Source organism: Battus philenor, unplaced genomic scaffold, assembly GCF_028537555.1.
Source record: "Battus philenor isolate CCGP_79_NKW_IND1 unplaced genomic scaffold, ilBatPhil1.0.hap1 SCAF_6, whole genome shotgun sequence".
Classification (NCBI taxonomy): Eukaryota; Metazoa; Arthropoda; class Insecta; order Lepidoptera; family Papilionidae; genus Battus; species Battus philenor.
The window spans coordinates 323,567-350,486 of NW_027181726.1; the positions used below are offsets into that span (position 1 = coordinate 323,567).

At 36.0% G+C, this 26,920-nt stretch overlaps 1 protein-coding gene across 2 annotated transcripts in view; it reads right to left on the reverse strand.

Moving 5' to 3' along the window:
- Positions 1-26,920, reverse strand: part of LOC137930116 (protein tiptop-like) — a 412,862-nt gene that overhangs the window by 5,704 nt on the left and 380,238 nt on the right. Inside the window, exon 4 of one of the 2 annotated variants that reach the window (XM_068773226.1) lies at positions 8,793-8,973. In XM_068773226.1, coding sequence (XP_068629327.1) covers positions 8,793-8,973 — 181 coding nt within the window. Of the gene's footprint in view, positions 1-14; positions 237-8,792; positions 8,974-26,920 lie in introns of those variants that run through there. The other variant, XM_068773227.1, reaches the window with a different exon arrangement.

Genomic DNA, 26,920 nt, shown 5'->3' on the forward strand with positions numbered 1-26,920 from the left:
ACACAATAACCTACCTCACATGATCGGGCTCGACGATCATTTTGGACGAAATCTTTTCAAAATACTCCACACTGAGTTAACACGGATCGCTTCGGATCCATGTAACGACACTTTATCAACTTTAAGCACTTTGTTGTAGGAGAACAAGCTACTTCCCGAGCGCGGCTGGAAGTAAACACGTCGCGAAAGACGCGCCGCGAAGCCGGTCAGACGGGGAGTGCGGAACATGCGACGGCGGCGGCGGTCCCGCGTGGAATGAGACCCGCGTGATTTACGACCCGCCTGCAGCGCCCTCCCCGCGCACGCCCCCCGCGCGAGCGAGATAGCTTCGCTACTAGTGAGCGAATAGGAATGGAGGAATGAGACGGCAGGAGGTATTCAGTTTCGAGGGGTGGTGCGCTGCGTAATGCAAGCGTGCGTGCTATGCGCGAGGTGGACGTGCAATGACGGCCGATCGTTTCGATGACAGCCCCGTCGCGGAGCTACCCGCACCTACCCGGACCTGACTCACCTCACGCTGACGAGATAGATCTGCGAGTCGGTCACGATTGTAATATAGCCCATCGTCCACCCGCGCCGACACATGCCAGCGGCAGCGGACGAGACTCCATTGAGATACGGTGTGCCGGTGACAGGCGACGAGCTACGGCACGGCGCCCTTACATCCACCTCGGGGAGTCGCCGGCGGACTTACGAACATCAAAGACATATTTTTTTCTTCTAAAAATTCGCCATAACTTCATGGCGTTACTATTCCAACTTTAAAAGTTTTAAAAAGTAAATATTGCAAATCTATTGCAAAACTGAAGGCTGCCAACGAAATACGACGGGATACATTAGTCAAACCGCATATATTAAATCGCACTTTACCGACTGAATCGGCAGCTGTTTATTGCTTCCTATAAACATTAGTCGGGTGCGGGTCTATCAATCACTCCTATTTATGTGACGGCTATTGTCCTCTCTTTCGCTCGCTCGGAAATAACACTCTATAGTGGGGTGAAGAAAAAAAAATCCGAAAATCTATGGTTGTGTTGCGGCTGTCAAAATTATATTTCTAGATCGTGGCCTTCCGCGGTCGACGGAACTGGGTCGTACACCTGACGCTGTTTGAATAATTTGTCAGTTGCGTCGTGAATTTTAAAAGACACTTACGTGAGACAACACCTATGGAACACACGTGATAATAATACGCACAGATTATTAAATAACATCACACATAGACATTTTTTAAAATCCTTTTAACCGATGGACATGCCGGTCTTGCTCTGCCCGTATGCAGCTACTTTCCGCGACTTCGCGCTAACTATTTCGTAGGTCTACCTAGTGTGGGCCTATCCACGGCGCGTCTACTCGTGGTGGCCACTCGAGAATCTTTCGACCTCAACGGCCATCGGTTGCACGAGCTATGTGCCCCGCCTATTGCCACTTGAACCAAGCAATTCTTCGAGCTACGTCGGTGATCTTGATTCTTTTACGGATCTCATCATTTCCAATCCGATCTCGCAGCGAAACTCCGAGCATAGTCTTCTCCATTGTTCTCTGGGTGACACTGAGTCTATGAGACCATATCTCGGATCCGGTGTATCACATATTGGTCAAAGACTATCATCTACAAACATTGCAGTATTTAGGATTTTTTTTTTAACTTAGTCATCTGAAATCCTTTGCCGCCAATTGCCAGAGAACTTTATATAGGGTAAATTATTTTTTCATTTAGATTATTTATTTTTACTATTTACACATCGCTATCTACTCATATTTATTTTTTTCGTTATTTACATTCTGTGTTTCGTATTTTGTATCCTAATCTTTATACGCGTAGACATTGTACTAAACATTCTTTTTTTAAATTCAAACTGATGATATCGTATAAATACAGATTAAATATATTGTTAGTAATAAGGATTATATTTGTAAATTAGCGAAAGTGCGCAGCAAAAAACATCTTATTTTTCTAACTACAGTATCATTGCCATATACAGAATATATTCAAATTTGACGCTAGAGGTATAAAATAATGGCTGTTACAAGTTATATAAGACGTTCTACCGGACATGTGCCTATTTTCCCTGAGGTCTGGTTATGGACCTTCAGCGTGTTCAAACTACCTCCTAAAGCAACGGCAATCTGTGTTCTAAGTGGCATGCCAATTGCCACTTCGACTTACAAATCAACTGGTCTGTGTATCTTTCGAACATCTACGAATCTTTTCATTCCTGAACCATAAATATCTTGTATTTTTTTTTTTGGTAAATAGATATCGTAACGGTCCGAAACGATATACCTAAGGTATCTTAGGCATCTGTAGCTCTAACCTAGGCAACTCTAAAACTATCATTTCCACTTAATCGTGTAGTTAAAATATACAGGATGATATATTATAGGTGTCAAAGATTGAAATAGGTGATTGATAACCCAATTTTTTATCATTTAACGTATGGTAGAAAGATTAATTTTTTCCGAAATAGTAAATAAAGTATTGATAATAAAGTAAGAACGCATTCTATCGCATAAATAACCAATAGAGTTTAAAAGTAATCACTTTATATAGGATGTTCGGAAATAGGTGTAATATCTTTAAAGATTTTTGCTGAGAAATGTACTTTATGTTCACCCCTTTACATATTTACGTCGTTTAAAATAAGATACGTCATCTGCATGGCATAAGCTTCCTAATGAGATATCTATAGAAGATATACCACAATCGTCACGATTTGCAGATGGATCGACGATCGCAGTATGGTATTATGGTACGCAGATGATGCTCTTGTTCTTCTGGAAACTTCTTTGTGATCAGTGGTAGCCTCATACAATTAATGCATAATAACGAGAATCGAACTTGCGCTCTACCGCTCTCCACCGCTGAACTAGCACTATTTCAGCAATTGTAGTGTTGACATTAGTAATTGTATTTGCATTTCATAAATTTTCTCCTAAGAATCGAACCAGCGACTTCGATAACAAGATGTAGTATATACCACACAACTACCAGTGCTCACATAATATTAATGGCGCCAATAAAATCGATATTATATGCGAATAAAAAGGTCATTTACACACCGATCGCATTCGGTTTACTAAAAAAAAGCAGAGACGTATAAATAACATTAAATAATCACTTGATTTCTAATGAATCGAGTTATTAATGATGTATATTATATATAATTAATTAGCTTAACCGGTGTTTAGACGGTGTCATTCGATGCGTGAATTTTATTCGAATATTCATGTGCGATATTTTAATAAGACGAGATATATAGTTTATAAATAGAATTATTTGATTTTTATATTAAAATTTAAAACGAATTACTTTTATTCATGAAGGATTTTTTTATTTAAACATTAGCAGTACACATAAGTATAAGAGTACATTAAAAGTTACCGTATGGTTATGTTATGTGTTCTTTTAAAGATGAGATAATATTAAAAATTTACAATATACAACATTGCATAAAGATATGATGATTGAAGAGAAAAGTGATCGCATGTAAGAGGGAAACATCTACCTTACGACTTTAGACACCAAAACAGCTCTACTGTACATAGATGTATTACATTTGAATGTATATAATCATAATAGAACATCATGTCAGATGATAGACATTCACTATAAGGCATTGGCCTCCTTCAAAGGTTGTATTGTACTTCCCATGACCTTGACTATATCGTCGGTACAACTAGGGAAGGACCATTAACATTAAAAAGAAAATGTTTAAATGAAAATTAAAATTAAAAACATAGTTATGAACACAGTGAATTATAAAGATGAATTCAAAAGACCATAAGAGCCTTGAAGGATACAGGCTATTGCAAAAAGGACTTCAATAGATAGTTATCAAAGAGTAATGAGCGAAACGAGAATGCTTTACTTATAATAAAACACAAAGACACAAAAAAATAGGTTTATACCTTATGAAACAATAAGGTTATTGATCCAATTTCGATACGATATTAACTGTGGGTACTTTGAAATTTCGCTAAATCCGAAATCTAAACAATATACCCTCAGGATGGATGTGAGCTGTGTAGAGAATGTTTATGATTGATGGCGTCTCTTCACTGCCACTAATTGACAGTGATGGAATACGGAACGGCCCAGCATAACCAGAGTTTCGTTTGCTGTCGGCCTCACCGGGCTTAAAGGACCTCTCACCTAGATAATAAAGACCAAATTCACAACATATTTAAGTCCAAATGACCGCAACATTGTAAAACCACCATTCGTACCTGCTTCACCGGATGTAGATAATGTTTAAAAGTTTCTAATGCTCAAAATTCTATTCCATATTCACAACGTAATTAAAAGATAAAATTGTTGATTTAATTTCAAGACTTTGTAGCTATATTACTAACATATATGTTTTTATTAAAAATATGCTTTAATTTTCATATTTAAACATGGACATTGTGTTACTTCACGGTTGATTGTCAGATGGTAGAATTTCTCAAACATTCATTTACATATCGTACAAGAGAAATGCAACTGTTTCAACAAAGGCACAAAACAATAGTAAATGAGGCGCCGAAACCATCAAACTGAACGTATTGACTCGGACTCGACATTTACTTTGATCTGTTGTGAATTCAAGTGGTTAGTTATGATAAATAAAAATATTTATGATATATTAGGGGAACAGGAAAGTCATATGTTCCTGTCGACATATTTTACAAAAAAAAACCGATTGAACTCTACCGCTCCGGCATTGAAAATTTGTACACTAGATGTCAAAATGTCATTGATAACAAAGGTGAATATGTTGTTGATTAGAAATTAAAACTTGTTAAAAATGTAATCGTGTGAATTTAACTAAAGAAAGCGACTTTATTTTCCGGTCACCCTGAAATTGAGACAGCTTGCAACTTGCAACTTAGTCGCGATATTGACAAGCTTCTATCGCTAAGTCAACGCGATTTAGTGGCAATATGAACTCGGTACAGGCAACATTATAAGTTACGTTGTCTTTGGTGCTGCTTTTGTATGAGCAGCCGAAGCGTGAACAACAACAACAGCATCAACATTGCCATGCACTTATTTAATAATGATATATTACTTGGTGCACAACATGTAACAACGCTTAAAATATTAAGAAACTTGCAGTGATACTCGGTGCTCTACTCACGTGCTACCCATCTCCATTCTCTCTCCATAGAGATGCAGTAGCGCGTTGCAAATGCGACTAACATGCGTTAGTTCCCGATCATACTAGATAGAAGCGTTGCATGAACTTCTTCCTACACATCTCTCAGCGCTAAAACTTACTAATAGCAACCGGTCAAGCCGAGGTTCGGAACTCTCAGGAGTCAGTGTGTCGGAATGCTAAGCGGGTATTATCGACGAGTGGAAGCCTGAGGGTTTCCTATTAGAGGCCATAAGCTTAGTCACTCCATGGAGCGTTCACCGAAGAGATCTAAGAGCTCATCTGCCTCACAATCCGGTAAAATAATAATAGTATGTTCGCGCTGGTAGCTGACTACGGTATTCTCTTTATAAAGCACTATTGTTCACCTCCACCGACAATTTTGCCCTCCCAATGTAATAACATATTAAATTAACCTACTAATGCTGCTTTAGAAAGTAGTACTGAAGATGTTAATCCTTAGGGCTACCTAAGGATTTTACGGCTTCATCGGTACTGAGTTCACGGAGCGGAAGGTTCCGTGAACTAGAGCTGCTTTAGAAGCACCTTCCAGAAGTAAACCGATAGAACATTAGAAACATGGCAGAACGCGGTGAATTTCTATGAAGACAATCAGGTCTCTCGTCGAACTCCTATCTATAAGTCTTATTTAAATTCGATTTTTGAGGTTAATTTTATATTTTCATATCACTTCTGCATATGAAATTTGAAAATTTTTAAAACACGTTTATAAATACAACATAGTTGATATAACGGAGTAGTCTTTGTAAAGGAATTTAAATATATTTATTTTAATAATATTATCTATAGGAATCAGAGTTAAATGTAATGGATAAATAAAAGTTATATCACATACTAAAATATAATAATTTAGTAACATAAATATTTTAGTTTTTTTTACATTAAGATTTCGTAAGTTATTTCACTATATATATATGATTTAAGTTGAAAATTATCAACATTTATTATGAAAAAGAAAATAAGTTTACATAAAAATAATGTTCGAAAAATCAAATACGTTAAAAATGTTTTAATAACCGCTATTTTACATACTTAAAACTGCTATTTACCGTTGCACGGCGAATAATAGCGTGATTTATGCTTTGTCGGTGCGTTATCTTGTGTTATATTATCTGTGTAAATCAATCTACGCTATTGCATTGTCTGCGTGGATACATTTTGAACTTAAACCGTCCAATCGGTGTCATTAAAAGGAAATTGATCGAATGTCATGAGAGAAATCCTCGATCATTTTTACCGTCTCAGCCTTCCACTGTCACTGTCAAGTTCATTCGTTTCTTTGACGAGTTGTTGGCTTTCGGATTTAGTTCGGACGAAAATAGTTCTTAACTATTTACAATAAAGCTGAAGTGAGATGAATAAATATGATTGTTTTGTCCCAAAAGGTGGCGTGGACAGCGGTTTGACATCTGATCGTTGAAAACAATGGGATCGTTAGAGACACCGAGAAATGATGGCCGGACCACCGTCAAGTGGACAAACTTAGACTTTGGTAATAGACCATTCATAATAGATGAGAATTGACCAATAGACAGCAGCAATGGTCAATTCGCGAGTTCAACTCTTTTATATCAAATCATTTGACCTCTTTCCCGTCTTAAGTTAAGCTATTACGAAATCTACAATACTTTATGCTTATCTAGAAGAAACCTATTCACATGTCTTGAAGACTCCTTAGTTATATTTATCTGGAAACAATGACGCTAGTAAGTTATTCCTTGGCATTAGAAAAACCCTTGCGTGACTTGGATAGAACGAAAGATATATGAGATTCCCTGATAGAAGAGCATCCTAAATATTTAACGGAATCAGGCGTTACCTTGCGGAAGTCTACCCTAAGTAAGAAAAGGACCAATATTTGGCCACTTTCGTACATGCAGTGGTAGTCGTGCAACAAAATGCACCGCCCGCCAGCCCGCTGATAAATGCGTATGCGGCAAACAATGCGAATTACACAACTGCCACCGTCAAATCACACAACACGTGTTTCACCCCTCCACGGGGCATCTTCAGGAGTTATGTTACACCGATTAGTGCCAAACACAGAGTACTCTTTGCCGCATACGCATTTATCAGCGGACTGGCGGGCGGTGCATTTCATTGCACGACTACCACTGCATGTGCGGAAGTGGCTAAATATTGGTCCTTTTCTTACTTAGAAGAGCATCCATATAGCATCCATTATGAGTTTGTTATGTCCTCGTCTCAGATTAGGGTGCGTTTGGAGGTCTCTTGGCGTTAAGCTTTATAATTTTAGAGGAGATCAAACTAATTCAGGTATTGATCCCTCTTCTGTGGTAATTTTAAATAAATCTATATGGATGAAATTTGTGAAAGTATATATGAAATTATTCAATTTTTACGAACCACGTCTTATGTCCAGACTCGGCACGTATCCTTTATAGAATCGTAAACTATGCATTTGATCATGTGATGATCTTTAGCAAAGTGTGCGGTGCGTGAACCCAAGAAGATTTCTATGTTGTTTTTTTATCAATAAAAGTCGGTCATATTTATTTTAGTTGGTGAGGTATTTGATAAAAACGAGGAATACGAGAATTAAGTGGATACAGCCGTATAATAATTTCATTACAAAAATAAAATAAATATAAATTTAATTAAAGAAAAGTTAGGAATAGATTAATATGAATATACGTATCGTAAAATAAAAATAAAAACAAAAGAGATACGCATAATTTGCAAGTATCAAGTGAATGAATTTCATCGGCGATTCTTTAAATGAAGCCTTCCGCTTGGCATGGCGACCGAGGCCTCGTTTGCAGTAACACGTCAGGAACCATAAACTGCATAAGCTCAGGGTTCGACTGAAAATATGACTTAAATACGAAAGCTCGAGAGCGACTTGGACGTCTTCCAAAAGATATCTTCCGTCGAAGATTGGAACAGTTTAGGCCGTTTCGAGAAAAAATGTGAACATTCTACTCCGTTCTAGAAGTGAGATGATAGTACGAACCGTTCCTATGCGATCGTACTTTGAAATGAAAACGATGCAATGGGTTAAATCTTCGCTATTTAATTAAATATACTACTGTCGCATCCAAAATTAATTATACCGTGCGCATACATGTCTAACATATTATAGACTGATATTAAAATCAAAATATTCTTTATTCAAATATGGCGTTCAACATAGAATATCAGTATCATCAGTAAGTTTCCCACTAGTTGGACCGAGGACATAGTAGAAACCGTTCATTGTGGGCATATTTGGGTGAAGCCTATGCCATGCAGTGGTCGTCCATCGGCTGAAAAGAAGAAAATTCTCAGTCGTACGGGAAGATACCACGGACGCGGAAGTTAGTTCTGGCAATAAATTCAACAGTTGCTCTTTACAAATATTGTTTTACAAGGTATCTATCCAAGATATAAAAACGAACTAAAATTTATAAAAAAAAATCGTTCCAAAGTTGTTTAAAGAGATTGTTTATGTCAATAGATTATATATCTGCTATCAACCGTAAGACCGCCACTTCCTGACATAGGGCTCCCCCTCACCCCCACACACAGAATTAAAGGGGATCAATTGCATTCGGCCTATATCTGAGTAATAATGTAGACAAACGGTAGATTAATAGAAACTTTTAAATCATTCGATTACAACACACATACCTTTCAATATTAGGGTCTTGGATCAGGGTCGCTGGTATGCTGTGCTCGATGTCATCCCTCTCGTCGGGGGCGGGGGAGGCGCGGGAAGCGGGGGAGGCCGAGCGGGACGCGCCGCCCACCTCCTGCCTCTCCCCGCGTTCACCTCGGTCCTTCACGCCGCTATCTGGACTGGTGGCTTCTTCTGTTAACAAAGAGAAGAAAGAACTTAGCACGTGTACACATTAAATGACACAATTTATTGCTACTCGCTTTTCGCCGAAAAACAACGCCATGGACAAACTGGTTGTATGGAGTAAGGTCAGTGACTCAAAGTCCTGTGGTCGCTCAAAATCAATTAACCAGGGTATATGATAAAGAATACGCAATTATAATTAAATCTGTGATGTAATATCTAGTGCCAAATATATTTGTTAGTTCTATAGAACAGAAATAAAAAATTAAATCTAAAAATAGTCATATAATACAGAATAAAATAGAGACAAAAGAATACAAATATAGCAAATAGACAAAACGTGAGTGAGATATGTCGGCGAGAAGATGATAAGAATACTAAACGAGTGGAAGATTTTAGGACAGATGAAAGAGAAGGAAAAGCACGAAAGATGTTAAATTAAGTAAGACCAATAAATAAAAATGTATCTGAAATTAAAAGATCCCTATCCCAAAACAAGATAGGAGAAACGTGAAGCCTCCAATACAGGCTACATAAAGATCTAGTCCCAGAAATAATATATCAGTTGGACTCATATATGACTTATCTCCTTAAAAATCCAGTTATTAATTCGACTAGTTTATACAGGTAGTCTGGATTAAAAGGATTTGAGGATTCCCAGGAGTAAATTTCTGTTCTAGATCTGAACATAAATAGCATAAATAAAGAAGTTAGTGAAGTAACGGGGTCACCGGCGACGAGTGATCGAAGATTGATCGCTGCGCCGAGGCATACGCCGCGCGATTATAAACAGATATCAGCTGACATAATTCCAACTCATAAGCAGATAGCGACGCACTATCAATAAGCTAATTAAGAATTTCGTAACGCATTTGTCATGATTGTAGTTTATAATAAATTATAGTTTGTCATTTAACAACCAGATGGTCGATGGTCACCTGTTTCAACATATTCTTCTCTATTTAATGGAATCAGGCGTTATCTTGCGGAAGTCCATCCTAAGTAAGAAAAGGACCAATATTTAACCACTTCACATGCAGTGGTAGTAGAGACGAACTCATGACTCTGTGTTTGGCACTAATCGGTGTAACATAACTCCTGAAGATGCTCCGTGGAGGTTTGAAACACGTGTTGAGTGAATTAACGGTGGCAGTTGTGTAATTCGCATTGTTTGCCGCATACGTATTTATCAGCGGGCTGGCGGGCGGTGCACTTTGTTGCATGACTACCACTGAATGTGCGGAAGTGGCTAAATATTGGTCCTTTTCTTACATATTCTTCTCTATCTTGTCGATTCCGGAAATATATCAAATTTGGATGTTTTAAAAAAGATGTTATCGCTCGTGCAACTGAAGGCGATGATGAGCAGGTAGACGAGGCTTGGGTAAGCCCCAATTAGATGATGAACTGATGCCGCTGGATGCGAGCAGCGCGAGGCCGGACATCATATTTGGGAGAGGCTTATGACTTCGGCGTCCATCGTTAAAGAAAAGTAGAAAGACAGATTGCTTTCTGCCTTTGTATCGCCATTTCGTATTTCCCATATTTAGAGCGACTAAACTAGTTAATATGTACTATATATATATAATATATAATATATATATAATATATACTAAACAAACATATATTCATATATTATTATAATAAATACAGTAATAATACATATTTATAAATACAATAATAAGTAAAAACAGCAACCTAACTTGGGTCGAACTAGCAAAAGAATAAAGAAACAGAGAAAGAAAAAATATATTAAAGGATAAATAATTAATGATCCAGTATATATTATTTCTTAGCACGTCTTATATATATATATTCAGCGGTAACGCCTTCCACAAGCACGTCATTTTTAATTTAAAATTCTCTGATGATCTCAAAGACCTCGTGTATCTTGAAGATATTCTAATCTTGATTAAAATTAGAAGGAGTAAGCAGATTATTAAATAACTATATGTCACCGTGTAATTGAATAGACTGTAAAACAAAATATTAAGTTAACAACAATATTCAGTCAAGTTGACCGTCGCTCCATCGAACCGTCAATCCCTCACCGGAGTATCGAGTTTAAATCTAATCTCCGACCGTGAATTGTTCCGCGAGCTGTGAGACCAAAAAACAAGAATCCAAAGCGACTTTCGCCTCGATTATGTAGTTATCATCCCAAAAAAGAAAAGAACAAATTTTTGGTGAAATCGGAGACCGAAAACTGCTCAGCGGTGGGCCGGCGTGCTTCGCTCATTTCACTGCCCAGTGGCCCGCGAGCCGAGTTCCCGCTCGCTAATTGATTAAAACTCACCGCGTCGCCCTCCGGCGATACGGTTCATCTGCAAACGTATTCCGTGTTCCTAGTTCAAAGGATGCTTGCTAACATTCGTTCCCGACGTCCCGTGAACGCCGTTGCAACCTCGCCGGGTAATATAGTGACGCCTTTTAATTATTGGTATTGCGTCCACCAGCGATGTATTTGACAGACGCCGTAATCAGATGTAAGTCTACGTGAAATCCCAGTACGCGCTCGTCACAATAGATCCGCGCACAAAGGCCTCTGACTCGACGTTTTCCAAATAACGAAACAATGGAACCATTTCACCAGAATTCGCCGTGAAATCGATACGATTCGATATCGCCGATGAATTATCGATTTGCGATACGAACGAACTCAACGAAACGCATCGGTTCGTAATAAAACTTATAAATCTTGATTGCATCGTGACAAAGTAAATAGGTCTCCCGATGGAGGAACCTCCTTTCGCTCAAATTGATGCGTTATCTGTGTGAATGTAACAGTTCTGTTCTTTTAGATACAACTAGACGTTAAAGATTTGATTTAAAATGAACTTAAATGTAAAGCTCATTGCACTGATATCTTAAGTTACCTACACAAAAAACATTTTATATTCCATCTGTCCGTACTACCAAAATCTTAACTCTCCCATAGCTAAAATACTTACCCTTAAATAACATATTTGTTAGATATAGTTGATTATTGTTGTAAACACCTTAAATATTTTTACCTTAATGCACTCTGTGTTTGGCACTAATCGGTGTAACATAACTCCTGAAGATGCCCCGTGGAGGGATGAAACACGTGTTGAGTAATTTGGCGGTGGCGGTTGTGTGATTCGAATTGTTTGCCGCATACGCATTTATCAGCGGGGTGGCGGGCGGTGTACTTTGTTGCACGACTACCACTGTATGTGCGGAAGTGGCTAAATATTAGTCCTTTTCTTACTTAGGATGGACTTCCGTGAGGTAACGCCTGATTCCATTAAATATTTAATGCATCTGTTTCTAATGTGTTATTCTAAATAAATAAAAAAGCTTGTTTCGTCTGAGCCGTTGATATTGTCAAATGATAAATAAAACAGCAGATATTAATCCTGAACCGTATCTATATGGTGATAAGGCACTGCGTATTTCGCAATGCGTCGAAAGTCCTTGTCAGTTATTACACGTTGTTATCAATGCTTTAGATGTTAATATGTGAATTTAATTTTCTTTATCTTTTCCTTTTAAGTGATAATAATCTACTAAAATTTATTTTACAATCACACATGGTTACTGTTTTAGCAACACTACACAAGATACATACTTCAGGCTTAGAACGTCAACTGTTGAACGAAGGCTTCTTCCATAGATTTACAATTTCTTTCTATGATCTGTTTTACACTACTGCACAAGTAGAGTTTCTAGATTCGATTATGATGCGTCACATGGCAAAGAACCCGCAAAAGAGTTTCTACCCAGCTTCGGCTACCGTTGAAAACAAAATCGATAAGTTTCTGTATCATAAATAAGACATGTACGTATGTTCATTCTCTACCTGTTAACCATTTAAGTTAAATATAGACATAGTTAAAAACTGTGATAATGTATCAAACTGTGGTTTAAACGAAGATGAGGGTAGAAAGGTGATGCACGGGAAACGATTTGAATGTGAAGAATGATATTGTGAAATACAAAAGGATGAATGTTGTAATATCTCTACCGCATGGCGTGGGGATAAAGAGAGTTCCCCCAATATGAGGTGAGGAACGAAAAAACCGATAGACTAGCGGGTTAACAAGTTGAAGTCGCAATGGACAGGCCATATAGCACAGAACGGATGACTAAAGCCTTAAAATTCTGAAGCCTCTACTGGTCTCTACCACGGGCAAACAAACAGACGTACACTACAAAGTCGACAGACGATTTTGTTGTGATCATTGGAAGCTGTTCAATATTGAAGAAAAGTGAAATCCTTTGGACGTCTTATGTCCGGAACGATAACAATAGAGCAATTGACAGTGCAAAGATATATGATATAAACATACTTAGAAATCATATCAATATTATATTATGTAATTATGGTATAATACATATATAATCCAAATTGAATTATTGTGATAATTCGTACACGAAACATGTTATAGTAATTACAACTCTATTCAATTATGATAGAGTTGTAAATCAGGCGAAGCGTCAATTTTTTTTCCTCATCGAAGAAGTATCCTTATCGTGGCGTCTCTGCAATGAACGTCACAGTGGGCTTCCATTTTAGCCATGAATTTTAAAATGCCTTCGATAAACCGCATAATAATAACATGAATTATAAGTTAAAATATGTTGAAAATTGTTTCGGTCACTCAGTAACATTGCATATATAATAAGGTATAATACAGGGCGATTGGTTATAGGTATAAAAGGTTTTAAATGTGTGAATATATATCTCATCATATAAATTTGATTTTAGAACACTCTAGAATGTCTTTTTTTAGCAGTGTTGGCTTGTGTGAAAAGGACTGAAAAGATGTTCGGTAGTTCAATTCCCGGGATTAATTCTTATATAATTTACATTTTGTGCATTAATTATACAGGATTGCCACTGCTCACAAACAAGTTTCTAGAGGATGGACAGTACCACTACGTCCCCCATAGGTCTAAATCCCCCTTATAGGTCTAAATCCCCCTATAGGTCTAAATCCCCCTAAAGGTCTATATTCCCCTATAGGTCTATATTCCCCTATAGGTATCTTAAGGGAAGGCCTATGCCTCGCAGAGAACCTCCGGGGGTGGGAAAAACGGTGACGAACTTATTTTTTATTAAAAGCAAGCGGCCAATACCTTCAGGGAGTATAGGTCTTCGGGAATAGATAGCAAACAATTATTAATTTTTAAATGTAGTGAACTGAATTTTGAAACCGCTTTTAATTACAATATTAATTAATTATGAAAATAACTATTCAAGTATAGGTTGTGCGAAAGTTAAATTTACAGCATGAGTTAAATATTCAGTCTTTTAAGGCTTTTACATTTATAGCCAGTCAACCTGTGTATTTATGTAACTCTGTTTATGGTCTCATATAAGTAAATTAGTTGAAAAAAGAAGCCAGTAGATACGGCGTTAGAGTCCATTAGGTAGACTGATCACATAGTTAAAGGTAACGGGAAGTCTCTGGTTGTAGGTTGCGCAGGATGTGTGGCGATCATTGAGGAATCATCAGCTAAAAAGATGATACGTTAAAAGAAAACAATTTCTTTTCAATCATTAATATATCAACTAGAATAATTTTGATCGATGTAAAAAAAAATCTTTTTTTGAAATATCTTTCTTCTTTGAATCGTCAATGATTATATCGGAAGGTTTCTTGAGGTCCAAAAGGATATGAGAGCGTCACTTCGTTTAATAAATACGCCCCGATCACGCGAGCGGCCGCGGAACTATAAATCTGACCAGTAACGTCTAATTGGGGGACCTGATTGTCGAATTTGTCCTCCGAGGCGCACTTCTTATCTGAACCAATTACAAACGAACCGGTTCGTGTATAGGCCGCCAGCAAACGTGGGCACAACATCTGCCCACCCTCATTATTAATCTGTGATCGATTGTGACGCTTAATTTAAGAGGTGAAATTGATTTGTGTTTTAATTAGCTTTTTAATTGTAGATTAGATTGATACATTTATGTGCAGATTTATCCGATATCGACAATCTTTTTTTATATGGAAATAATTTTATATGTTCATTCGTCACTCATAACAAACAGAATTGATTGTGATTTGTAATATTATTATTAAATAAAATCGGAGTGTCCGTTTGTAATATTAAAATAAACGCTATTCAGTACGTGCGTTTTAATATTTATTCGGTAGATACACCAAAATTACATTTTTAAATTATTGTCTGTGTGTTTGTTTCGGTTTATCCCTAAAATGGCTGAACCGATTTTGACGGTAATATACTAATAGGTACTTGATGTAAAAGGGAGTAATTCAGGCTTACGTTTATTTTAGAAAAATGTTTAACAAAAAAATATTTAAACAAATTAAATATTTTATGTTAGATTCCACGCGAGCGAAGTCGCGGGTACAGCTAGAGGTAAAATGTAATAATATTAAAGGTGTAATGAGTATAATATATACAGGATGATTCGTTATGGATGTACAAGTTTCACAGCGGTGAATGTATATATATAGCTCATTTACTATAAATCAATGTATGGTACAACCTGTACATAAATCAAAGGTTTAAGAAATAAAAATGCAATGATAATTTTATAAAAAAATAGTTTCCAAAGTTTACATTGCTACATATTAAAATAAAATATTGTTTACTATCTGTCCTTGTATACTTTCAGTTGCCACAAATTATAAGTCGCATTAAAATAGAAAAAATAAATAAAATGTAACATAAATTCAGAGTGATCATTTTATACGTGTTATTGGAAATAGGTGTAATGATATTTTCTGAAAAAGGAGTTCGATATCAACCTCTTTAAAGCCTTTACACCTATAACCAATCACCCTAGAAGGAATGAAAGAATTAAAAAAAATTGCAAGATATTGTGAAGGATAAAAGGAAAGAATAAAAGAAATTGAGAAGAATGAAAGTGATTGTAGAATGAAGATAAAACCATGAAAAAATTATTTGTAAATAAAGTCCCTGTCCCAAACAAAACAGGGGTAAGAGAGGCTCCCAATAGCGGGAGTCATACATATATATATAAAAAAAAAACAATCACCCTGTATAGCGAGTGCAATGATACTCTGTTAGTATTATTTATTAGCTGCAACATCGAAATCAGTTTTGATCTGTTTGCACTTTTAAAGCGCTACGTAATTTATGATAGTTCGAAATAAATAAACTGCAGCATGTTCGGAGCTATCGGTGTGTTGTAGACGCAGGGGCACTTAGATCTAGCTTGTTAATCGGTATCGGACCCACGGAGCCGGTATCGCGGCTGTAATTGACTGAGTGGGGGAAAAATTAAGGGGGGATAAGGTATAAGAAGGGAGGGGGCTCGTAAAATGTCAGATACCGCGTTGTCCGCGGCGCCTGTGTCCCCGATAGCCGCTAGAAGCCGAGATAGCGGACCGAAGTTATATGTGACGCGAAATAGCGCCTCTGGATACCCGACACGAGTCTAAAGCTATTTAATGTCAGACCTGTCCCTATCAATTAGACAGGTGAGCGCAATGGATGCGGTAAATTGCAGATGGAGGAGCTATTCAGCATTTTATTGTCCAAGCCCTTCATTGTTACACGGCCAATCCTTACTGTTTAAAACGTAATAATTTTATATTGCAATAGAACCTCTTAGATTCAGTCTTAAAATAATGGCATTTAAAATTCACTTATACGTTATAAGTAGGTTGATTATATCGTTTTATAGGTCCTATATATTGAACAATACACTGGCGTGTGTTATTTTTCGATTATATAATAAATCTAAATTCATTAAAAAAAAGTTGCATGAAAATCCAATTACAATTATGTTTCTATGATATTTGTACACTTGGTACATTCTTCTCACGTACAAGTGAGCACTGAAAATGATTGTAAACTGATAATAATATGAATAAATAAAATATATAATTGAAATGAGAAGAATGAACAGTTGAAAAATATAAATCGAAATTCAAAGATTTATTATTCCTCAAATGACACAGACTAAAATAATGCCTCATGCATCGGTCACGATATCGGCAGCTGATTCACTCAGCTACGACGTAAATCAATAATCAACGCAAACAAACCTTTCAATCATGATCTTATGATAAACAATTAATTAACTCGGATTCCCCGCCGTGACTTAAACTAGAAAAGATGGATGGTTTAATGGAATATTATAGGTTCGCCACACTTTCTTGCAATATGCAAAAAATATAATAAAGTACTTAATAAAAATAAACGTAATATAGAAATAAAACTACAAAAATAGAGTTTTACATTAAAATGAAATGATAATTGTAAAGGAAAATGTAAAAAAGGATATAAAATAAAATGTACAAAAAAATAATATAACATTATAAAAAATATGGCGAAGAATAGAAGGGACTATAGAAGGTACGTAAATAAAAATAATAAGAATAAAATAGTTAAGAAACGAAGAACATAGATTGCTAGGTGTCGTGGCGGACGAAAGAAGAATAAATAAAACTGTACTGAAAAACTTAGTGAAATCAAAGTGCTTGTCCCAAGAAATTACAGCAGAACGCGAGGTCACCAAAAAAGACGACCATAAAAAATTTAAATATTATACGCGAAATGCTCTCAAATATTCGTCATTTCAGCCTATAGACAGTCACTGAAAGACGTAAGCGTCTACCAAAGATATCTATAGGGCGATATATCGTAATCGCCACGCTTGGCAGGCGGGTTGGCGATTGCAGTGTGGTATTATGGGTACCTAGAGAACGCTATAGCCCATCCTCTAGAAACTACTTTATGAGCAATGGCGATCCTATTTAATAACTGCACAGACAATATCGCTGGAATCGAACTCGCAACCTACAATCGCAAATCCCAGTACTCCACCGCTGAGCTACCAGTGCTCTCTCTTAAATAATAACTTAAAATTAAAATGATCTTTGATGATTAAAATTTTTGTTATTAATATCATATCACTAAATCAGCTTAACCTTAAAGATTGGTGATATCATAACAAAACCAAAATGGAAAGTTTCGAGTTTTTTTTTATTTTATTTAATTTATAAAGACCAACAGAACAATGCGAATTGTACTTTATAAAGATAGATTAAGTTAGTATGTGAAATAAAGTAGATATAAACACAGTAAAGTCGAAAGCAGGTACAAAGAATATAATGTATAAGTTAGGTTTGACATAATTATTTACTAAAAAGAAATTAAAATTAGACTAAGAGATATGTAATATATATAATAAAGAGTTAGAGAACCTGTCAGTTTAGAAAAAGATAAATAGAATAAGTAAAAATGTAAATGAAAAGATAGTTGAAAAATTAACTTGCACATAAAAAGTATTTGCAACTCTACGGTAGAGACATGAGCGCTTAAAAAAATATTACAATGTAATTTATATATCGTGTGCACTCAAAATGTTTTTGTACGGTATAAGAAATTTTATTTATTTTTAGTTTAATTCTGACATATTCGATTATGCTAAAAAATAGTATAAAGGATTATATATATCTAGTGCGTATCGAGCCATTGCCTCTATGATAACTGTGCACGTATTGTCACACGTCAAGAAAGATAATAATCATACGTTTTACCAATTACTAATTATTTTGTAAGGTTTTGATGTAATCTCTCTCTAAGACTTTAATATGCCGTCTCTATTCGCTGCATAAAAAAATATTTTTTTAAAAGTTTCACTAAAAGTATTATGTGAACACGGTTTTCTTTTTCACTGAGATCAATAGTAACTCCATCCATAAATACTTAAGAATAAGCTGATATAAATTTGTAGTTATTCATAGTTTTCTTATCACTTTAAATTTAGAACATAGTTTTAAAATTTATTTAAATTACGAGGCATAACGGTAGAGTTCATTTTAAAAGCGTACAAAGTTATTCCAGCCATAGGACATCAACTGATATAAGCCGATCACATCCTTTTTAACCGATAGATGCCCACTGCAGGGAATCCCATCCTTCATCACCGTGATAACCGATCCTACTCTACCTTCATCCAGCGACTTACCGCGATCACTTTTAGTTGTATCTCCACTGCTGGAGTAAGACATATCATCTATTTATTTTTAATGTTAACCTTGTGTATACATATTAGAATGGAATTCATAAAGTACAATTGTTTTTGATGAACTGGTGGGCACTCAACATCGGCGTGACATATGTCGCAGCGTCCAGATGACAGCGTTGAGTGAGTGCGTGGAGTGTCACGTCGTGACGCAACAAGTGACGCACGCGACGTAATGATGTCACTGTCACTTGTTTAATTTACTTTTATTTTAACAACAAATTGCATTTCGTTTATGTTTTGACTGTTGAGGTAGGAACGAAGGATGTTGACTCAAAGGTATACAGATGATCTTGTTGAGTTAGTTAAAAACGCTTCCAACATTGTAAACTTTTGGGTGAGGCTGTATTGATCTGAAAAGACCACAGAGTGGTAATAAATGCAATAGGTAAAAATAAAACAAACACTAAAATATAGAAATAAAAGGAATATAGTAGTACCAAAAATAGTGCAATAAATAGTATAATATAAGATGATAATTACAAAGAAAATACGTGTTAAATATTTGAACAATAATTAATGTTGCATAATAAAATAGTAAGGAAACCTAGAATGTAGTGGTTGAGGATGGATGTATGGCTAATGGAATGAAAGAGAAAGACTGGGAAAATTGTAGAATGAAAGAAACAGTACGTCAGATAAGATGATACATGAAAGAGAAGAATGATAATAATAAAAAATATGAATAAATTACTAGAATTAAAAAGTCCCTGTCCCACACGAGATAGGGGAACGAGAGGTCCCCAACAGCGGGACCATTTATAAAAAAAAAGAAAAGACCACAGAATAACAAGAAACAAAATGTTACGACATATATACATCTTTCTATGAATATACAAGGAGAGGAACGTAAACACACGATGACAACAAGTCTATCAAGACAGAAGAATTATATTCCATATTAAATACCCAAATAATTCTTCTGTTTTGAAACGGTTGATAGAGCGGATGCGTTTTTAGTTGGAAAATGAAAACTCGGTACGACGCAACAAGTTGGCGTTTGAATCAAAACGCCGCGAAGCTGACGATGCAAAAACGTTTTCAACGCGACTGTACATGGAATGGTAAGCTAGCGCGTTTGTTAACCTGGTGATAGATTAAACATCGTAAGTCATGGGTTGTAGTTGGATGTAGTGTAAAACTGGTGATCATGGTGATCTTCATATTTGAAGAAAGGAAGAAGAAACCAAAGGTTTGATCACCGCCATAAAACACTTCAATTATTCTTTTATTAATTCATGTCATCTAAAAGTCGTCCACTGCAAGATAAACCTCACCCAAAGCTATTACCTGTCTTGCGCATCTAGTAATTTCTAGATACTTTGACAATAAAGTAAGTCCATCTCAGGGTTTACCCACGCCGCATCTTTTGGCTCACTCGTCACTCGTTTTAGCTCTTTTAATTTCATTTAGGCTATATCTGATAAAGTGTAAATATATAAACCTGTTTAAACATTATTAAAAGATGTGTTGACGTGAAATTTCCTTCTGATTCTTTTCCACAACTATAATACGTTGCGAAGATTAGTAGAATCAAAAATAAATAGATAAAAAGTTGACGATCTATAAAAGTACTGTTAAAAGTTTCTTGGACGAATAAACGTCTTTTATCTTTATTATCATTTACAAATAACAACATTGACGTAATATTGATTAACACAATTTTGGTTATGATTCTAAATAATTTCCAAACTTCGAGTAAGTTACATATCTCTTATCTGTTTAGATTCTAGAATAAAGCGCTAGAAAAGAATGTAGTAATAAATAAAAGTTGTAACACCATATGTTCAATAAAGAAGTATAGGAAGCCATAGCCGTGCAATTCTCGTGTCAAAACCAACCAGGTTTTTGTGTGCACGCGATGTGCATACAAAAACATCCTGAGCACCATGTTGATAATCTTATATCTCTTAACAGATGATTTAATTACCCTATACGGTCAACTGAATTTGCTATGAAGTGAGAAATGCACTGCACCGCATTCAAATCACAACAATCCCACCCCTATGCGGGAGACGTTTAAGACCAAATTAGCATGCATTAGAACGCCTATGGCGACTTAATAAAGACGTGCCATGAAACAATTAGTTGGACCTACGGCCGTGAACACGTTAAATACATTCGTAAATTTCGTTTAATGCAAATTTGATTTTAATCGTATCAGCTATAGAGATTACAATCGCGTGAAGAATGTTGCTCGCTATTGAACGTACACTTCGCTACAGTTGTGAATTGTTTTCCAAGTTTTTTTTTAATTTATTTATTCAATAGTAAACCTATAATAAAAAGAATTTTAATTTGTATTATACAGGATGAGATGGTCATATACGACGGGCTTTATGAGCAGGCTTAAAATCACCCAGAGAGCAACGAAAAGAGCTATGCAAGAAGTTTTGCTGCGAGATAGAATTAGAAATGATGAGATCCACAGAATAAATAACAAAAATCACCGACGTAGCTCGAATAATTATTACATTATTATATTGATATTAACATTATCGCCAGTGAGCGAGACACACTGTTCGTGTTAATATCTGTCTTTGCAGGCTTTGTATTGATCGAAGTTATTTTTCTGTCTTATTTCAGATTTCAAGTCAAGAGGAATGAAAATATGTAAGATTTCAAATAACACCGTTTAGATGCCTCCTGTATCCGGCGTTGTCAACCTATATTTGACTTTAATCACAAGGTGGACGAGTATTGCTTCTTCTCTAGAACTTTCTAGGCCTCTGTGAATTCTGCATGCTATATGACTTGCATTTTCATAACTTAACAATAAATAATAACACTACGAAAACGTCATCTGAAATTTTCCCCTTAGTTTTTAAACTTCTAAGTACGGTTGATACAAGTCGATACGACGACAGCGAAGCCATATAATTACGGGGTGTATCGCATCGATATCGAATGTATCAATCAACGTCAACGGGTGGAGTTAAATGAATACCTTTATGAATCGGGTGTCGTCGAGCATCAGGCAGACGCCGAGGTGATTGATGGCGTAGGCGAGGCCGTCCGCCAGCTAGCCGCGGGCTCACGCACCTGCGTGTTCTAGAATATTCCTCTCACGAACCTCATGTACACATGTTACAGCAAAGACGAGACTTTGTGCTTCCAATGTTGGTTCACGGCGCGGAAAGTTGAAGAGAGATATTGGAAGTTTAGTTCAGTCCAAAGACCTCCAGAGACCGCTACGATGACAAATCTTGGGCTGCCTTGACAAAGTTGCCGATCAAGCCGTGATGTGAACAGCAGTAGGTCGCAGCGATGTGCCCCAATGCTACTACAGACGTATAAACTAATCAATTACTCTGTAATATGGTACTGAAGAAGAATGCAGATATCATTCACCAGGAGTCAAAGATCTAGAGTCGCGTTAATACCGTTCAATGTCGAAATTTTAATTTTTTGATAATATAATATTATACTAAAGAGCGGTGCAGTGACGACTTGAGGAGACAGAGTGGAATAAATGGTTCAAGATTCGAAGGTAGTGAAAGTTTCTGAAGAAGCTAAGGCTACCGCGCAGAACGATGTTACTCTTAACTCTATGTCGACTAAAAAGAAGATTAACCTGGACACTAAACTTACACTAGAGATCAGATTGTGACAGAAATTTACTTTACCAAATTCCTCGATTATAGTCATCATTTTGAAATAAAATGACACTTAAAACTGATCAAATAATTGAATTCGTTTATAAATCGAAATGTTGATACTTCTTCGTCGTTTTAGCTGAGTGACGTCCATTATAAGGAATAGACTTCTCCCGAAGATCGTCACGATGACATTAGCTATGTCGTCGGTCCAGCTAGTGAAGGAACTACCCACGCCGCGGGTCCCAACGGCCATCGGTTGCACGAGCTATATCTAGCAGCTACGCAAATATGACCAATAAAAATATTTAAAAAATATATATTCACTTTTTAAATTATTTCATGCGAATAAGTAACAGTAAATAAAAGTGAAAGTCCCAGTTCAGTAACAAATACACCGTCGGGTGCGACCCCTCGATGGATCAGACGGAGGCGTGTGAAAAATCACGGAGCGGTCGCGTGATACGTATTTGTCGCTGCGGTGACGTCACGACATCATTCTCATTAAAGGACAGACTCCGGTCCATTTGTACTGATGTCCCCTAGACGAGCTTGTGGACAAATACGTCTGCCCTTTTCGGACAACCCGACCGATGTCCTTCGGGTAAGATAAAGAATAGCTTTAGCATTATAGCAGTTAAATAGCACTGTTATTTAGCACGCTATATTGACACTAGGTCATGTGTTTGTGTTTGGCACTGATCGGTGTAACATAACTCCTGAAGATGCCCCGTGGAGGGGTGAAACACGTGTTGAGTGATTTGACGGTGGCAGTTGTGTAATTCGCATTGTTTGCCGCATACGCATTTATCAGCGGGCTGGCGGGCGGTGCATTTGTTGCACGACTGTGCATGTGCGGAAGTGGCTAAATATTGTTCCTTTTCTTACTTAGGATGGACTTCCGTAAGATAACGCCTGATTCCATTAAATAATAGGGGTGGTTTTACAAAAAAAAAAATTTTATTGAAATTTTTTAAACAAAAGTACAAAATATGTGTATTGATGTTAGCATATAACAGCATACGTATATGACAGCACTCCTAATTATACCTAAGATGCCGGTCAGTTAATTATGATCGGTGTTTGGATTTCGCTATTCTATGGTGAAATAATAATAATAATTGTTCACATCAACAGATTGTTTTGATTTCCCAGGAATTGTTTTCATTATGAATTTAAATATTGTAAAAATTCGATAGTCAATCGGAGCCAAAAATAATCGTTCAAGACACGCATGTAGCTTGCGAACAGCAGTTTGACCACCCCTGTTATATAATATCGAGAAAATGCAACAATTTATTGACCTATCGTATACCGATAAAAAAAATTATTATATATGTGGATTAAAGATATTTTTTATATTAATTATTATACTTATATTCTTGACTATTGACCGTCATGTCGATGTAATGTCACGAGAAATATAGAGTGAAATGATTGATACGCTACTAAAATAAAGACTTGCGTTAAGCTCTGCCGACTTTATCGTTGGACAATCCCACATTTTTTTTTAATTGCAAATAAATTAATTATTTGATGTATAAATATAGGCTTTGCAGCTGTTAAAAGATACATTTATAGCACGTGAACTGCTAAACGCACATTTTTAAAACGAACTGTTAAACGCATTCAATTCAATGTAAACTTTCAAATATGTAAAGTTTAAATTTTGACAATAATCTGTTTATTTATTTTTTCCATAAGAACCTTCTACAAAGTATAAGAAACATAAAGAAGGGGTGGATATGGGAAATAAAAATACATAGACGCACAAATTGCAAGACAAAAACCTTCGACATATATATCTATGAGGAGATATACTATAATCGCTACGCTTGGCAGGCGTGTTGTTGATTGCAGTGTGGTATTATGATATGCAGAAAACACTGCTTACTTCTTACTCTGGAAATTTATTTTTGAATAGTGGCAATACTATATAATTGTGTGTTATATAACATTGTATCTCAAGAATCTAACCCGCGATCTATTGCATACAATGGCACTGACTTATAATGATTTTTCTCAATATAATGACACGAGGTTTGCAATTTTTATGTTACATTTTCTATTATATCCACATTTAGAAATTAGTAAACAAATATAATTTTATTTTACCAAAATATATATGTAAATTTCAATGATAATTAAATCATTTACTTTTGAGATACAATAAATATATCCAAATGATGATGACTTCGAAGCCTCCGCATGTGTCATGAAAGATCACTAATTAGTTTGTATCAATGGTATCTCTTTTGAATAAACATTTACTACTATAACTCTAGACTCTGTCTCTTTTAGATTGAATTATTGCTTTCAAACTTTAAGATATTTCATTTGTTCATGTCAGCTAATAGATGCCCACTGCAAGACATGCTTCGCAGCTTACAGAACGCAACACGAATATTGAACTATCCTATTAAGTCATCTCTCAACTTAAAACATTGGTAGAAGTGTTCCAAAGGATTTTGTATCTGAGATGAGTCCATTACTTTTACAAATGTCATTACTTATTGAAGTAATTATATCCCAACTTGTACACAGTCAAATATAGTATACAAAAGTTGTTCTAAATTTCCAATAACACACGTTCATTGCAGAGGACAGTAGGCGGCCGTTAGATGCGTTAAAAGAATCGAGTGCAAAAGCAAGAAGCTCGGACATATTAGCAAGGTATCGATCGAATGAAGCAGACGCTCATGTCGAAGTGATTGTCCACTGAAACGCATTTCCTTATAAGCGAGGCGGGAAAGGGACGCAGTATACGTCGCACGTAAGAATCAGATGTAAAGACGTGCGGAGAACTATGCGAGACCACTGCACTCGGGTACCGTCAGCAAAAAAGACAAATAGCTTTTTATTCGTACTTTATTTTTTCATTAAGATTTGCTGTGACACATCTTTACGTTTTCTTTTCTCTTTTAGTTTTAGAGATCGTTACCCTGTCTTATTTTTGGGACAGAGAATTTTTTTTTATTTTTAACCTTTCGCTGAAAATAGCTGGATATATAGCACAAGATTCATCACCGTTGCTACCTTTGGGGGAGTCTTACGCCTTGTAAGTGTCTGACATAATAATGATAAGAATGAATAAACCAAAACACGCACCTAATGTCTGAAAAACCTCACGATAAGGTACAAAATTATCACTAGAACGTTCTTGAAAACGGAGACCAAAAAAAGACTTCAAAGGTACATATAATTAACTAAAATCAAATTAATCTCTCATATAATGATATTCTGCAACTCAAATAATAAAATAAACAATGGGCACCTGACTAGACTTACTATTAAGCCTCAGGATATATTTGAAAATGAACAACATAATATTGTTAATAGCAGCATTAAGATTAAAAATAGCTTAAAATAGCCAACAACTGTTAAGAGAAGGCGCTATAAGTAAGAGAAAGAAAGAGAGAAGTCTAATATATTACTGACCAGTCGTCTATACTGGAGAGACCCTTGAATTAATTTCTTTTATTTAGACTGCTGTTTCAAATTAGGTTTCAAATATTAATATCAACTCTATAGATATATAAAGTGGATGATAAATTATTCAGATGCATAGATATATTAAAATAATTTGTAGTCTACCTTCTAGTTTAAGTTACTTTCAACAGGAGAAGGCTTTATGAGAAGAGAAAGTCTTTTAGAACTGATAATAATTGTTTGCTTGAAGCATCACCTTGAGAGTAAACAAATCGGAGTCACGCACTTTGGAGTGATTGATCACAAAAGATGACATAGTCACTCAATAACTTTATTAATACGATTCGAAGGTGTCTAAGGACGTGTGGATCAGGTTACATTGTTAGATGAAGTTTCTAGAACTTTGGTATTTGAAATCTGTACTAATTTGTTTGATTTATGCATCAATTTATCAAGTGTCAATGATTACTCTGTGACCGTATTGTGTATACAAGGTGATTGGTTATATGTGTAAAAGCTAACAACTATTTCTATGAAGTTACAATAATATTTTTTTTTATATTGTAATGCTACAGGCCTGTGACTTGCTGGCAGCACAAAGTCTGCTAGAACAGATAATAAAGTGTAATTCAATTTAATATTTAGTAGTTCGAAATTTGAAAATGCTTTTATGGGCAGAATTTGACCACGATGACCACGATATCGACATTTAGTTAAGTTAGAATGACTTGTAGCAGACGCTAAGGCCCCGTATGGTGTTGCATTCGCATTGCTGACGTTACATTTGATCCAATCCAACATGCCAAGTACCTGGTCTAACGCCGTCCTGCCGAGGGCGGGGACTGACTCGCGTTTTGACCAATGACTCGGCTCCGCGCGGGCAGAACTAATTATACTGATTTATGCTCCCATTGTTCATTGTTATATGTCT